Source organism: Falco punctatus (assembly GCF_963210335.1).
Source record: "Falco punctatus genome assembly, chromosome: 6".
NCBI classification, from domain to species: domain Eukaryota; kingdom Metazoa; phylum Chordata; class Aves; order Falconiformes; family Falconidae; genus Falco; species Falco punctatus.
In genome coordinates, this window is record NC_137585.1 from 28244772 (window position 1) to 28260727 (window position 15956).

A 15956-nucleotide genomic window follows, 5' to 3' on the forward strand; every position below is an offset into this window, starting at 1 on the left:
GTCCAAGTAGCATCCTCCCAAAGTCTTAAGGAACTACTCCAGAGCTCTTCTGTCCCTATGGGCCCGTAGAGACTGACTACAGAAGAAGCGTCATACCTTTGCAGGACTGATTGTTACCTACAACAGTTCCACTTAATGCACACACCATAAGCTGTGCATCCAAAAGAAGAATGAATCCGGAGAAGTCAAAAAACCAAATTATCTTATTCTTGCAAGAGTAATATCTTAGCAAATCCATGAGGGTTGAAAAGCCAAGAGGAGGAATGCAGGATGGGAAACAAATTTTTTTTCAGCTGCAAATACATGAACAAATAATTCCAAGAGGTCAGAGGCTAAACTGAACTGATGCTGTGCTAAAGCAAGCCTCTTCATCACAAACTCCGGTGATGCCAGAAACTGAAGCACAAGACTTCACTAAACCTTTAAGCTGTTCTAAAATGGCAAATGTAAGTTTAGTAAAGTATGCCTCATGCACACTGATTTAGCCTCTGATGTTGGTAACAGCAAGCCTCAGGGCCAACACAGCCCATAAGTGGTTCCCTCATTAACCTCTTCAAGAGTTGCCTGCGGCAGCTTGTGCACGGGGCAAAAGGCACCTCTCATGCTCCTCAGCACAACTGGTACATAAACAAAGAAACTGGGAAGAGGGAATGTAGAAACCAACCAACCAAGCACAAACCACCAAAAGCCGTTACCAAATTTGGAAACAAAACAGGCTGCAGAGAGGGATCCTGGCCTATTTCCTGCCATCCAGCAGCCACAAGGTAAGGCCTTCACTGCACACAGCGGACCACAAAAGGGCTGTTGAAACCACCTTTCAATTTTTACACTCCTGCCACCAGGTTCTTCTGTCACTCCTTGTTTTTCTAGTCCCTGGCTAAAACAATCCTCCACAGAGAAACAGCTAGACAGTTGTTACTTTTTCCAAACTATTTAAACCTCTCAAAGCAGTACTTTACAGCTGTGTTTCAGTTTACATCAAAGTCACATAGAGCTGTTTTGTCATCAAAGGATTTCCTACCTTGCATTTCCAACATCTGATAAAGAAATGCTGTATTTTCCCTTACAGATAAAAGGGAAGATTGAAGAATGAGACGTGTAAACATATTTTTTCTACCACTGCATCATTTGGGTTAAAGCACCATGCCTACACTTGGTGCAAATAACCTCCAAGTACTGAAATCTAGATACCAAAAGTTCCCGTTTTGTTTGTCTTTCATGTTTTCCTCCTTACTCACCACCGTATCACCTGTGGTACACTTCATGTTCTCCATGATCATAATGTGTTTTCACAGTTACTACACAGGAAATCAACACAGCTGGAAACAACACTACACAGGTACATGAATTCCCAGACACAAGAAACAAAGGGGAGACTGGTTGTGTCTCCCACTGCTCCTAGGCCTCCTCAAGTGCCTGCTCTCCATATGCACAAGGAGCAAATACAGTCTTTTTCTTAATGCTCTATTTTAGTAGCTCTCTACAGTACCCAGGCCTGACATGCACTCTGCTGTCATTAGTATCTGTGGCAACTAAGACGGGTAAAGAGGCCACTTACGTAAGCAGGGTATCTGGGAAGGTCACAGGCTGCTCTGCCTCACCAGTCAGCCCCTTGTATGAATGTCATTGAGCAATTTCTTCCTCCTCATTTTCTACATCAAGTTTATTCTGCTGGCTAAGAGGTATCTAGAATGACAGAACTTCAAATAATTACTCATTTACATTTCACTATTTTATCCAAATTCAAAGCTCAAGTCATCTGAGGAAAAAGGTGGATGAAATACAAGCTCAAGGATCCACTGACATTACACAAAGTCATCAAAAAGACCCAACTGGTTTAGCACAGGTTTTTTTGGTTGTGTTTTTATTTTGTTTTGTTTTGTTTTGTTGGGTTTTTTTGTATGTTTTGGGGTTTTTTGTTTTTTTACTTCTGCTTACAACACAGCCGTATAGTACTTCTTTTCTGTCTGTTGGTCCATGTTAGGAACACATGTGAAACCATGACCTTGTCAACACCACTTTTACACAGTTATTCTCCATTTTACCATAGCCTGCCCTACAATCAGCAATTACAAGGAAAAAAGTACAGAGGGAGAGGTTTTTTGCTAGTTGCCCTGCACTCAACTGAGCCTTAGTGCTTCAGGTAATAAGTAAGCAACTAAAGTAGATGTACCATTCAAATCAAAAGCTGATTTAATGCAGAAGTCCCTAGGCAAAGGAAATATATAATAAATAAAGAAGGAAAGTATAACAAACAATAAAAACAGATTTATTTTCCTAAATTTTCCACCGATGTTTTGGCAGCAGCAAAGAACACCACTAAAATCACTGCTTAACAAGTAAAAAGGCATTAAGACGGTGACAGGATAAGCAGCAACACCAAAAGTAACAATTCTTGGAAAATAATTTGGCTTTACTTGCATTTTAGTCAAATGTATTCACCACAATCTTGAAGGACAGGGATTAAAATATAAGCCTAGCTATTAAAAAATTGCAAACAAGGATTCTGCTTACTGTAAAGGAACATTTGCTCTACAGATAAACAGCGGAAATGACACCATGCTTGGTACCACTGACGTTAGCAGTACTGCTGCTGCAGCAGTTGGCGGGCTCCTTATGGCTGTGTGGATGACAGTGGCAAAGCAGGTGCACTGGCGAGGCACAGGACTCCACCGTGCCCCAAGGCAGGCACACGTGCCCACGCAACAGCGATCTGGCATCTTTCACAAGGTGTCCGGCACCATTAAAAGAAAAAATGGAGGTGGGAAAACCCATAGGCACACGACCACCGTGCTGTGGTGGTGCCTTCCCATCAGCCTGGTACCAGCGGCACCATTTCCAGGTGTAGTGCCCAGACTGGTTTCACTCATCCTTGTAATATTGCAACCCGATGGCACGTGCTTGGCAATTTTTTTAAGTCAGAAGAGTGAAACCTTTCTCCTCCTCGGCAAGCCCCAACGTTACTCAACCCACCCCCGCCAACACCTGTTTCAAACCAGCGCCCGAACCAGACTGAAACTTCCAGCAAGGCCAAGGCGGGAAGTCACGAAAAGGCACGGAGCCTTCCCGAGCTCACGGCTGCGGAGCGGGAGGCAGCGCCGTCCCCTCAAGGTACCGCAGCCCCTCTGAGGAGAGACCCCACTTGAACAGCCGCGATGGGAGACCGCTCGAGGCAGAGTGCCGGCAGCCCGGGCACCCCATGCGCACCCGGCGGCGATGCCCCCGCCGCAAGGGGCCGGTCGCTTCTGAAAGCCCCGCGGGCACACGGCCCCCCGGGCCCGGCCCGGCCCGCCCCGCCCCAGCCGGCAGTTACCAGTGCTTCCCATAGAGCCAGTTCCCGCCCCAGCTCAGCAGGCAGACCCCGAACGTGGTTTTCTTCCAGTGATTCCTCAGGGTCGTCAGCACTTTCACCGCCCCGGCCATGCCGCCCCTCAGGATGGGCCGGCGGGAGCCGCCGTGCAGCCGCTCCCGCCGCCCGGCCCGGCTCGGCTGGAAACGCGTCCCCCGGCTCCAGCGTTCCGCGCACCGCGGCCCTCGTGGCCTCCCGGGGAGGCCGGGCGGTCCCTGCCGGGGTCCGGCCCCGACTGGGGCGCTCTCCCGGCCCCGACTGGGGGGCTCTCCCGGCCCCGACTGGGGGGCTCTCCCGGCTCTTGCTGGGGGGCTCTCCCGGACCGGGTTGGGGGCTCTCCTGGCCCCACCGTGCCGGTATTGGCCAGCCTGCGCCACCCTCCAGCCACCATGAGGTGACCCCAGCCACGGGCAGCAGGCCCGGGGGAGCAGGGGGCTCTCTGCCTAGCCGAGGGCAGAGGTGAATAGGTGCATGTTTCCCACTGGTAGAAATATCCAGTGTCCTCCTCCCAAACCCCCAAAATATTCTGGAAGATTCAGCTACAATAAATGTTGGCTTGGAAGGACCTGGGGTTTGCTGTCTGAGCCCCACCAATGGCTGACCACGGGCGCCATGAGAAATGTCTTCAACCACTTATGGAAAACAGACCATCATCGCAGGGATGCCGTGCTGCCGCGAGCAGCATGAACACCCTGCCAGCGAAAGGCAGGAACACAACTACAGCCAAGTGGCAAGGCTTGACCTTACGATGGAAAAGGCTTTGGGACAATCCAGTGGCTAGTGGCCTCTTCTGGCATGCGGAATTAAACTTTATAACTCAGGATAGGTTATAAAGCAGGTATGTTTAATTCACCAGTGGGCATCAGGGTGGATAACTTCAAAAGCACCTGCTGCTTCGACTTCATTGTGCATGTGTGATTTAAAGTATACATTCATATTCAACAGATGCCCAATAATAGGTTGGGTTAGGATAATTAGTCTACCAAGAAGTCATTAACATGTTTCCTCCCATTTGCGCTTGCACACTGTCCCCTGGTGGTGGTCATGGTGGTCGTTGTCTCGAGTTTCTTCAAAACCAAAAAACCAGGATAGATCGCGTACCAGTGTCTTCTTATCAGTACACAGAGCATCCCAGGTCTATCTTGCCAGTACAAAGGAAAAACCAGGACAGATCCAGTTTTCCTATCTCAAGGCACAGGTGTTCCCATACCAGTGTCTTCTTATCAGCGCACAAGCACCCCAGGTCCATCTTATCAGTACAAAGGGCCCCAGAACCGGGCCTAATTTGCAAAGTCATACTGTGAAGCTCCTCTTTGTACATACAATGAGAATTCTAATTATTCTAAGTTTTCCATATCCTATTAATCTAGATATTTCTAAGCTTTCTATCACTTCCAGCATGACCTCGGGCCATGGCTTCCCTTACGCCTGAGGGGTGGTGAGCAGCCCCAGAAGTTTCACAGAAGCGCTGCATGGAGCCCTGTGTGGCTAACACCCAAAGGCACCCAGTCCTGCGAGAGCACACCAGAGATGGCAGGACGCTCAGAATGAACCGTCAGCTACATCAGTGCTGTGAGGAAGTAATGCCACCTTTGTAGACCTCTGTCCTCCTCTGACAGTGACTCACGCTGGAAGGCTCGAGACAAGGATGCAGTCTGGCAGCAGCCAGCAGGTCAGGGTAATGAACATGACGCTGGGCAGAAATTTTTTTTCAGAATGTTTTCTTCCCTCCTGCAAAATGCTGTTTTCAGCAAAATCTGAATGTTTACAAAAAATGTCAAAGTCAATAAAATGGCTTTTCTGTGAAAAGCTTCTCCAAATCCTTCTGCTTAATGATGTCTGGATGGGATGTGAGTAGTAACATAAGGGGGCTGCTTGAGGCTAATTTTAGGACTCTGGGTATGCAAAACTCTTTTCTGCAAAAATCAAGATGATGCAGAAGATGGACCAGGAGACATTTTCTGTTGATGATAAGGAAAGCAGATTAAACCCCATGGATTAGTTTCCCTACTATGTTTTGAGTTTTCTTTTCCCTCAGTTTTGTAAAGCAGAAGAGTTGGGATGTTTTTCTAAGAAAAACATTAAATGGTCAGCTTCTGATGAGTATTTCAGGCACACTCTCATCCAGCAGCTGTCACTTCCCACTTAAACATTCCAGGTTCATCTGTCCAGTGCATCTCGTGTACTGGGTACATGCACTTGATGCACTGCTGAATGTTCCAGGTGGTGTGGAGTGATTAAATGTCCTACTTCTTTTTTTTTTTTTTTTTTTTTTTTGGTCTTGTCCTACTTTTTGTGAGGATTCAGGTGGTGCGGGCAACTGCTAACAACGATAGCAACAGATACTAGTACTCTCATCTTGCTTTCCTTAGCTTACGAAAACTGATAAATACTTTTAAAATTCATAATTCTCATGAGGTGCCACAAATAATTTACAAGCATCTGTAACTTCCTATTTCACAAACAAGTCTGCTGAGTATAGCTGTGTTTATTAACAATGCTTCCAAAACAAGCTTGAATTTTTAACATAAAGCCTCTTTAGTATGCCGATACATGTTTGGAGCCACCAGAAAAACACTTAAATGTATGAAAGACCTGAATATCACTAAGATGACTGAATGGAAATTTTCCTGAGTTCCTATGCATGAAAACACATCAGAGTTAGTATAAATGAGAAATTTTAGCTCAGATACTAGTTGTCTTTCAACATCCCTAGCAGAGGGACTTGACCTTGCTCTGAGTAGCATGGCTGGACTGGATGAGCTCCAGAGGTTCCATCCCACCTCCACCATTCTGGGATTCTGTGGTGTTATTTGAGAATTTGGGCTGATGATATTGAGATGGGGCTTTTTGAAGAGAACCGCCCTTAGAAGAAATAAACACTGCAGACAACAGTGACAGATTGTGTATTTGTCTCATTACTTGGCTTTACTTAAAATGCAGCATCCATTCCGAAATCCCTCTGGGCAAACACGTACGTCCTAGTTTTTGGCTGTGGCCATCTGATCACCCTCAAGGTAGATCACACCTGCAGTACTGCTGCATGTACCAGGTTCTTCTCTTTTAGCTCTCCTAGTTTTCTCCATGTCAGATCAATAGAATTAGAGTATTAGGCATAATAATAGAAATAAGTATTAAGAGTATGTGCAACGGAAAATGAGAGGATAAAAGGTTGATCTTGAACATCCTCTAGATTATGTACTGTAGCTATTTTTTAGGCCAAGTAAAATGACTGCTACCTTTTTCAAAAAAACTGCTCAGAGAAGGATGGAATATGTGTTTTGTTTTCTTATAATTGCTAGATGGCTTGTTTAAAAAAGTAATTTGAAAAGCTGCTCTGTAACTCCAATACTTGACTGGGGATGTCTCACCTAAAATTATCACACAAGTTGTGTGTGAAGACAGGTGAGTGCCTCATCCTAGTTACTCGTGTCTGACCTATTTTTTAAGAGTAATTTTTTATCATCCTTTCTCTACCATCAGTGCCAAGCCTGTTAGCAGAACAAGCCTCAGATACATGACCATGCTTCAGGGACAAATTTGTTTGTAACTTTAGGAAAGTCACCTGCTCAGCCACCTCAGTTCTCTTCTTAGCCAGACAATATGGGTGAAACAGTTGAGAGATTTTTGTCTACTACTTGGCAATGCCCTACAATTGATAAAGACAAAGAATTATTTAGTCTTGTTTTCTGTCCAGCACAATCTGTCCTCAAGTCCTCACCTCAGCTAATTCATCTGGGTTGCTGTTTTTCTCTCATCGTCATTTCTTTGAGGATGGGGTTGAACATACATAATCATTTTACTGAAGTCACTGGTTTCATCACTCGGTATGTAGCTTTGAGTGGGACCTTAAAAATCAGGAACAGAAGCCCTCACTTAGTACTAGTACTTAGGCTTTATTCAAATTTGTGGTCTGAAAGCTAATTCTAGCCATGTCATATGGCTGAACTGGATGATCCCATCCTACATCTCCAATAAGTTCTGTGTCAGCACTGTACAAGGGCAGAAGAGAGTTTTTGCACAATGGTAACATGAAGGATATGTGCCTGTGTGTTCCTAAAAGAAAGGGACACCCCCAGTTCAGCAGTCATTTGTCATCCTTACAGCACCAGAGAACTGAGACCCCTCTGCCTGCTGGTTATTCTGGCATTCATGACGGAGTGAAGGATGGGCTGAGGGTATCAAGCAACAATGCTGTCAACCACATCTCCTGCCATCACAGTGATCGTATGTCTTCAGGAGCTTCCTTACAAGTAAAATGCAAATAGCTGCTTGTATTGCAGAGACCAAATGTATTGCTCTGTAGGAGCTGTGTGTTTGCTACACCAATGTAAGTCCATGTTCCTGCCAGACTAAGGCAGCATCTGGTTGTAGTCTGCCCCTGCCCCCACCTTTTCACACATAAATAATATCACCGTGGCCAGAGTGACAGGCAGAGCATCTTCACACAACTTTCAAACTCCTGTGCGGCTGATGAGAAAAGCCCCAGACTCTAAATGTCTCCATGCCTCTGGCATGGTGAGGGAGGTTATAATTCTCTGTTTTAATTACATGAACCTGAACACCAAGCATGATGAGGAAGAGTCCTTCTCCTTGGTGGAGGGGAGCAGGACTGGCTGAGTGTCTCTGTCAGGCTGTGGGATGGGAGCTTCAGCATTGCAGGCACATCTACCTCCAGTTTTTTTCTCCCTACAACCGTAGATGTAGACTGGGCTGCAGATAAAGCTCTTCCTCTCCCTGTCCAGAAGGGTTCCTGTGCTAGCTGAAATCTCTGCTGAGCTTCCCAGCTGGTGTTTCTCTGCTTCTTGTTCTCCAGGTTTTGTGTCCAGGGCCTGAAGCTGTTCTTCCACTGCATGTCCCAGGTCCCCTTCCATTCCACCTTGACCGCTGTCCTGTGTAGGAGAGGGAAGTGCTGCAGCCACTGAAGCTAATCAGGGAAAGTTCCTGCCTGTGAGAGCAGAGAAAGTTCATGATGGATTCTCTTGCTCTCATTTTCAGCTCTGCCTGGAGGTACAAGTCCCCAGGGTAGTCATGTCTGCAGTCAGTGCCTGCTCCACTGGCTTGGAGAAAGATCTGAATCACACTAGCAGGGTTTTTGGTTGGGTGACTCAGAGAAACCCTGCTCAAAAATAATTTCTCCTCTTCCTTCCCTTCCACACTCTTCCTTGGCTCTTCTGTAAGCAGAACATGACATGAGCATCTCCCTCCCCTAGAAGGAAATTCAGGAGCGTGCCTAGCATATTTCTAGAGCAAAACCCACCACCTTTACACTCTACCCCCTCTTCCCATGACTGAGCTATTACACAGAAATATTCCCCGATTCTCAGAGTTTATTAACCTTTTTCCAAGGGAATGAATAGAGATATTCACAGCTTTTGAACAGCAGCAGAAACCCATTAAATTGCTCTGTGGCAATCTTGTCAGGAACTTGTTCCTTTAGCAGAGGTACATTTCAGAAGGCTCTGCACTCACTCCCAACCTATTTAGATTCAGTAAATGCAGGTGCCACTAAGGTGTTAAGGGTGAGCAGCTCTGGACCCTAAGCTTTAAATGTAGCAGGGTGACAGACAAAAATTTCTCTAAGCTTGTGGTCTCAGAGCTGGCCAGAGGTATTAAGTCATTCCTGGCACCAGCTAGGTCTCCTCTGGGTCTGCTCTGAATGAAGGAACAAGGACAGTGCCCTGGGACTGGGATTTATCCATTCACCCAGCAGCACAACCCCCTGCACAGAAAAATCTGTAGCAGCTAATACTAGCTACTCTACACTCTGCTTTTCAGTGAAGGTCTCAGCAAAAGCTACGCTGAGGGCATCAGTTTTGTTACTGGTACAAGTTCTGACCCTTAAGAAAGTCCTGCTGACCCAGGCTGAGGTCACTTATCTCAGCTTTTGATGTTACTACAGTGCAGCTACATATTAAGGGACTCTGCATAGAAAATAGTACGATACAGGGAGGGAGAGAGAGGAAAGAGATCAAATGCGTAGTGCAGGCATGCTCACAGAATGTGCATGCTTCTCCAAGCAGCATCTATTTGGAAGGGAGGTAGCTGCCACCCAGCACGCTGGTAATGCCTAACCTCTCCTGGGTTTACATCTGCAAGCAGGTATTTTCACTTCTACAGATAGAAAATGAGTGATTTAAACCATGAGAATCTCCACTCAGGCATTTTGCTTCTGGCAGAGATTAATGCTCATTGTTTAACAAGAACAACAAAAAAAGTTGTATTCTCTCAATTTATCCCTGTTGTATGGCTGGGTAAGAGAGAGAGTAGGAAATAAAGGCTTTTACACCTTTTCTTGGTTTTGGTGCATCCAGAAATGTGATGTTACATACTACTTACCTATGTTTATGTTAAGATATCACCTACCTGAAAATCCAGCTTCTGCTATTTACCGTCGTGGTTATATCCTATAGCCAAATGATCTCATATTCAAAAGAGCTCCTGAAAACTACTAATACATCTGTAGCAATGATTCATTTTTTACTGAGGCAGTGACATCTTAATCTATGGACCAGATGGAGTGGGGCCTTGGGCAATTGTAATCAAAGTGCAACAGCCACAGTATGAAGGAAAGAGAGATTCCCAGTTGGTTTCCTATTAAATGCTTCAATTTTCATTTTGTTTTGACTCAATTGTGTGCATCACCATGGCCCACTGAGTACATCTGGCTGACATCTCAGATCACATACCCAGCACATTACTGTGTTCGCTCAGAGTTTCACTTCTTCCAAAGTCAGTGGCAGTTGTTTTAGCTTTGTCCTTAAGTGGAGTTGGGGGAACAACAGAATCAGTCGCAGGCAAAGGCGGGCTGAGAAAATCCATCACTGTAACGAGGAACCACTCCCATTCCTCTTCACCAGCAAAATCTTTGCCTTCGTAGAAGCAAGAAAGTTAATTTGTCTTGGATTCTGGAGCACAAAATATGGCCACTTAGGAAAAGTATAGTCCTGCTGAGTTACTATAAATTGGACTAGTTCAGTCTCTGCCAAAAGATATACTCTGCATCTAACACTGACAATGACCTTTGCTTATGAACTGTTACTGGCCACTTCATCGGCCTGTGAAATAAAAGTCTTAATGTTCTTAGTTGTTGATGAATGCATAACTTTTCTTTTTTTTAATCTTCTAAATTAGTTGCATTAGAATAAAATATTTTTTCATTGTCTTCCAGCTTTCAGCTATTTCAAAGTAATCTTTTTACTCTTCCCATAAGAAAAAAGTTGCTGGAGTTATAGAACCTGTCATATATAATCTGCTTCCTTAGGTTTTGGAAGACATTAGAGAGTGCTTCCCAACATGTTTTCTGTATAAACGCTGCAGCATTTTCAGCAAATGTATTTCAAAAGGCTCTGTGGCTAGTTTGGGTTTTGTACAATTTCACATTGCGTTTATCTTCCAGAAAGTTACTAAGTGATATGGTTTGAAAAATTGTTGTTATTCTCATGTTATTAATTGACATGCTAATTATGACACGGGCATTGCTTTTGAATTCCATGTAGTTTCTTTCACTGCATACAATGTATTTTCTTTGAATTTGTATCACATTGTGATCTGGCGTCAGTTCAAAGGCTGGCTTTGCTTTTTGTGCTGTTCAGATATTCTTCTCACTTAATATGCTGCTTTAAGGGTCTATGACAAGATGATGCTGAGGGCAGTGTAAGGCTCTGGGATTCGACTAGGCTAGATTAGAACAGCCTTGTATTTTACATTAAATGAAAGCAGTTTGAGCCACAGTAACAAGCCACCACTTTTTATCTGTGCTCTCCAAATGCACAGGTGTTATCGCCTCTGTTTATACGGCATCTTTGCTTGCTTTGTTTTCTTGCTTCCCCTTTCTAAGAACAGATGGGAAGAGTCATTTAAGTACTGAATACATAAGGTACCTGGAGTAAAGTAAATTAAGGAAATACCATAAGTGAAAGAGTGAAGCAGTTAAACCGCTAACAGGAGATTTACAATTAAGAATTAACAGAGAAGATAAGCTTTGCCAAGAGACAGAAATCACTTGGTTCAGGGTGAGTCTTGCAGAGGATGGACAGGGCTCTGACATTACTGATACGTATAGAATCAAAAGTCATAGAAAACAGGATACTCAAGTTGTCAAACATGTAAAACAGTTTGTGGATTTATGCACACTGTAGTGGGTAACAAAAGTTGGAATAATGTCCATTATATGACAGAAGATGCAGGGAGTATTAGGGATTATATCGCTTTACAAAAATACGTGGAAACCAAAAGAAGGAATGTATAGGATGGGTAGAGAAAACAACATCACTACTTGCTTAGATGAAAATTATATAGCAAAACACAGCAGCCAAAGATGAAGTGGGCTCTGGAAGTAAATAGGACATTTACTTTTTAACTGTTATACAGAAGCAAATGTGTTGCCAGAAATACTTTTAGAAGCTGCTCATAGGGGAGTCACACATAGCAGAAGGTAAATATGGAAAACAGAATGGACAATGATAAGCTTATTCAGCACAAAGAATTATGTGGAAAAAATCTGGAAAATAAATGGGAAATATACTGGAAAAGGCATAATTTGTAATACCAACCCAGGAAAGATTTCAACTGGATACAGAGCAGACCTCTGTAGAGTCTCCCTCCCTCAGCCTCATGCTGAGGCTACCTACCTCCTCCCTGAAATTCTTGTCTTTAGGGAAGATGCCCTTAAATCAGAGTCAAAGAGGGGCTGTTAGCAGGATCATTGGTTGGAGGATGTTAGAACATGTACCATCACATTCCTTTTTGTAGGGAATCTACAAAAAGTAGTATCTTCTAGTGCCAGAACTGCCAGGACAAAGCTAAGCAAACAAAATGGAAAATTCTAAATAATGCAAAAAATGTATGACTAAATGACATTAACATAAGAAGTCAAATGAATAGATCATGGGTGAAACGACAGAGGAAGGCATGCCCACACAGATGAAGAAAATGTGTAAAGATTCATCAGGAAGGTCAGTAGCATAGAGACATTTGCTCCCAATCTAGCTGCTTGCAGCAACCACCTGGAGCACTGCTGCACTGCACTGTTTAATGGATGTGCAATGTCAATGTTAATACAGAGTCTGAGAAACTGAAGGAGTTGATTAGGGGACTCTGTTCCAGTGGTTCACAGCTCTAGCGTTAAGTTATGCACTTATTTCTCCAAGGACTCTATTAGCCATGCTGCAAAGCCATGCTCAAAGCTGCAAAACAGTGACTTCTGTGCCACAGATGCCAATGAAACACGGTAGTGGTGTATTCTAGTAAATAAAGAGATTTTGGCTTTAATTCACAGAAAAGAGTGTTTGCTGAAATTGACCATGTCACACTCAGTGAGATGGATGAGCCATTTCCTCCTGGGAACTACTGTTCACATTTAAATGCACAGCTGGCAGGCATTTTGGGGGGTTGGACCCAATCCCAGCTACCTGTGTGCAAATGAAATAGGTGCATCTTAGAACCAGATGTTGTGTGCAATGATTTGACTTAGAAAAACAACCAACCAAATATCCAAAGTTTTGTCCAAATTTGAACAAAAGATGGACTGTGATTGCCGGAAATATAGCTGAGAGAGAGAGACTGTAGAGAAAATAAATAACATTATTAGCAGAATTACTATTAAAAATTATGTAGAAACTCTCATTAGTTAGGATCAAAATGGAGTTGTGAAAGTCCTTCAGGGACTGAAAAATCTGAGCAAAGAGCCAGGAAAATATTCCCCACACCATTAAAGGCCCTGAGGAAGCTGGTAAAACTCACCATATATACTGAAAATGTGAGCAGTTTAGATAGTTCATGTGGATGATGGAGTGCAAGCTGCAGAGCTGTGTGTCTGCTTGTGTGTGTGTACAGGAGTTGTCATCGCTTTATTGAAACAGTGGGACACAAAACAGCTGTGTATTCACTGGAGCTGGTCACCTCCAGCACACAGTTAGTTATGTGATCATCTCCACATCCAAGAAGGGAGGGAGGAAGGGGGAAATGAGTCTGTTTCATCCAGGAGAGGTGGGCAGCCTCAGGATTTGAAGGTCCATGGCTATTTGACTGCTTTGTGCCAAGCCAGCACCACAGATCCAAGCAGCAGCAGCAGATTCTTTGCACTGATGCTGTTCCTGAAATGTTGCTAAGCATTAATTTAGAAAGGAAGACGTGGTCTTAAGGCTATGACTTTGATGGCCAAGCACCACTGTCACCACTGTGCTGTCAGGCTTTTGTTGCTGTTACATGCAAGCAATAGGAGCTAGACAAGATGTAAGGCAGAGCTCTTGAAAGCCAGGCACTGTCTGATAACTTGGATTTGTCAAAACCTCACAGTTCATGACCCAGTGTATCTATGGGAGTTCCACTGCCAGTTTTCCTCCTGTAAGTGTGTTGGGTTATCTCAGGTGTGGGTGCTGAGTCCCACCTCCACCACCACATCCTGAGCCATGAGAAAACACAGCTGTTTGCCTGCTCCCGCCCTGGGCAACGCTTTGTCCCAGAGCCGCACAGGTGGATGGGAGAGCCTGGACCAAGCATCAGTCACTAGGTATTTCACCATAGTGAAATGTGTATCCTGGTAATTTGGAAATAATTGTATCTTAAGTTAAGATTAATTGATATCTTCCCTCACCAATTTTATTTACTCTATGACATAGTTACTGTGTCTTAAACAGAAATCACCCTCAAGGTATCAGCCAATAGTCTTCTCATATTCTGCAAATCTGTTTCATGTCACCAACAATGTTACTACAACCGCAACAATCATTAAGCAAACGGAGGACAATAAAAAAACATACAATAATAGAAATCAAATTAAGTTTGACTCTCACAGTGAGTGATGAATAATTCTGTAGCAGCTTATTCTCATAGATTTTTGGCCATTATTTTCTGAGAAAGGTTGAAATAGCTCAAGGAGATCCTGTTTCAATTAGAGTTCTTTTCTAGAGTCTGGCCAGGTTATGTGATCTGGTTGCCACAAAATGGCACAGTCAGAATTGGAAATGGTCGCAGAGTTCTCCCCTTGCGAGCAGGGAGACGTCTCAGCAGAGACAGCATTGCTTGATCCCCATGGCAGACACCAGTCCCTGCACAGGCCAGCCTGAGGGGGCTGCTGGAGACACGGTGAAGCTGAACTCTGTGACAGTGATCCAACATCTCTTGGGTATGCCAGATACTCCCAGGTGACATACTGGATGGTCTTGCATGGGACTGGGAAGCCATCACTTTCTTCTTGACATGTAGCAGCTCCTGATACTGCACTGAGCAAAGCAAAACCACAGAGCAGTTCCGAGCCACCCATATTTAAAAGATTTGGGGCCCGATCCTCAGCTTGCGGAAGTAAATGGAAGTGCATACATGAAGAGCAGAAAGCTAGATTTTCAAGCTGTTGCTGCCCATCAGCTGTGCCAGGTTATATTTAGCTCAGTTACACCTGCACAGAGTCACTTGAACGTGTATGAAAACAATTCCCATCCCTAGCTTTGATCCATGCTGTCTAGTCCAACAACAGATCATCATTTGTCTTACTGGTAAAATAACTGCTGACAAATGTAAGTTTTTTTTTCCAGCTGCAAATGCATGAAAATATATTTGGAACATTTTATGGGTACATCGCACACCTGATGGAAACAGTTATGACTGCTTCCTCTCTGGGTACGTCAAAAATATTCTCATCCAGCTTCACTATTTTTATCAACTCCACTCTTACACTTAATGTTCATTCTGGCCTGGAAAATTTTTTCCTGAGTATCACAGATGAGCTTGTGACCTCTTTGGTATGCTCAGCCAAACCTCTAAGGAAGAAATCCAGCCCCTGAAGTAAAGCAGGTCCCATTAAATCAACGAGGGGGTGTTATGTTATATGCATGCATGCATGTGCAAATTACTGTGTGAGAGAGGGTCAAGGCAGAGAGAGGTGCTTGGATTTAGTTTGTACTCGAGAGACGTTACTGGTCATGACCTTTTTTGTGCTGGCCCAGACCCTTTCTAGTTTGTGTTCCTCCAAATAATTGAAATCCTGTTTTGTTTTAGTACGTAAGTTTGCATTTACCTCAATAATTCAGTATTACGACTGCAAATATAGTAGGAATTTAGGGCTATTCAGTTACATTTTTCAGTAAAGTGAGCAAAGGGATAACAAATAAAGGTTTTTAAAAATACAGAACGCTCCTGGATACATAAAGAAAGAATAACAGGATAATGTCCCACCCCTGCTGGTACGACTGCCTGTAAATCTCTTGTCCTTTTCCCATTCATGTTTTGTGACCTTCCTGTCAGAACTACACTTGCCTATGACTATGTTCCTGCGGAGAAATACATCACAGATTACGCATACAGCCAATTTTAGGAGAAACAAGGGGGTCCCAGATCACAGGGCCTCCCACTATGCTGTTGGAAGTGACACAATTCTTCCAGTGTGGGGAGGAACAAGAGGTCAAAGCTTCCCCTTTTCCCGGTTCCCCCATAACGCACGTCCTGCGTTGCACGTTTGTCAGCATTTGTTCTGCTGTGGTGCTGTCTGGGCTTACTTGGGAGATGCGAAAATGCAATCAACTTGAAAACAACCAGCCAAACGAGTGCCACTGGTTTAGCATTTGCTACGTGGTTGAGAGTGATCTGTGCCTGGCTGCAGGTCCCACTC

The 15956-nt window shown here is 44.2% G+C and overlaps 2 protein-coding genes across 4 annotated transcripts in view; both read right to left on the bottom strand.

Annotated features, from left to right (window-relative positions):
• The window catches only part of AGK (acylglycerol kinase), a 38388-nt gene extending 34881 nt beyond the window's left edge, over positions 1 to 3507 (bottom strand). The window contains exon 1 of one of the 2 annotated variants that reach the window (XR_013928703.1): positions 3314 to 3505. Coding sequence is in view for 1 of the 2 variants with exons in the window: in XM_080390878.1 (XP_080247004.1) it covers positions 3314 to 3423 (110 nt within the window). In the remaining variant the exon portion in view is untranslated. Of the gene's footprint in view, positions 1 to 3313 lie in introns of both variants that reach the window. The other variant, XM_080390878.1, reaches the window with a different exon arrangement.
• A 216-nt stretch (positions 3508 to 3723) lies between these two features.
• Positions 3724 to 15956, bottom strand: part of TMEM178B (transmembrane protein 178B) — a 272394-nt gene continuing 260161 nt past the window's right edge. For both annotated transcript variants that reach the window (XM_080390887.1, XM_080390884.1), the window contains one exon: positions 3724 to 8558. In XM_080390887.1, the coding sequence (XP_080247013.1) occupies positions 8473 to 8558 (86 nt within the window). In that variant the 3' untranslated portion in view covers positions 3724 to 8472. The remainder of the gene's footprint in view (positions 8559 to 15956) is intronic.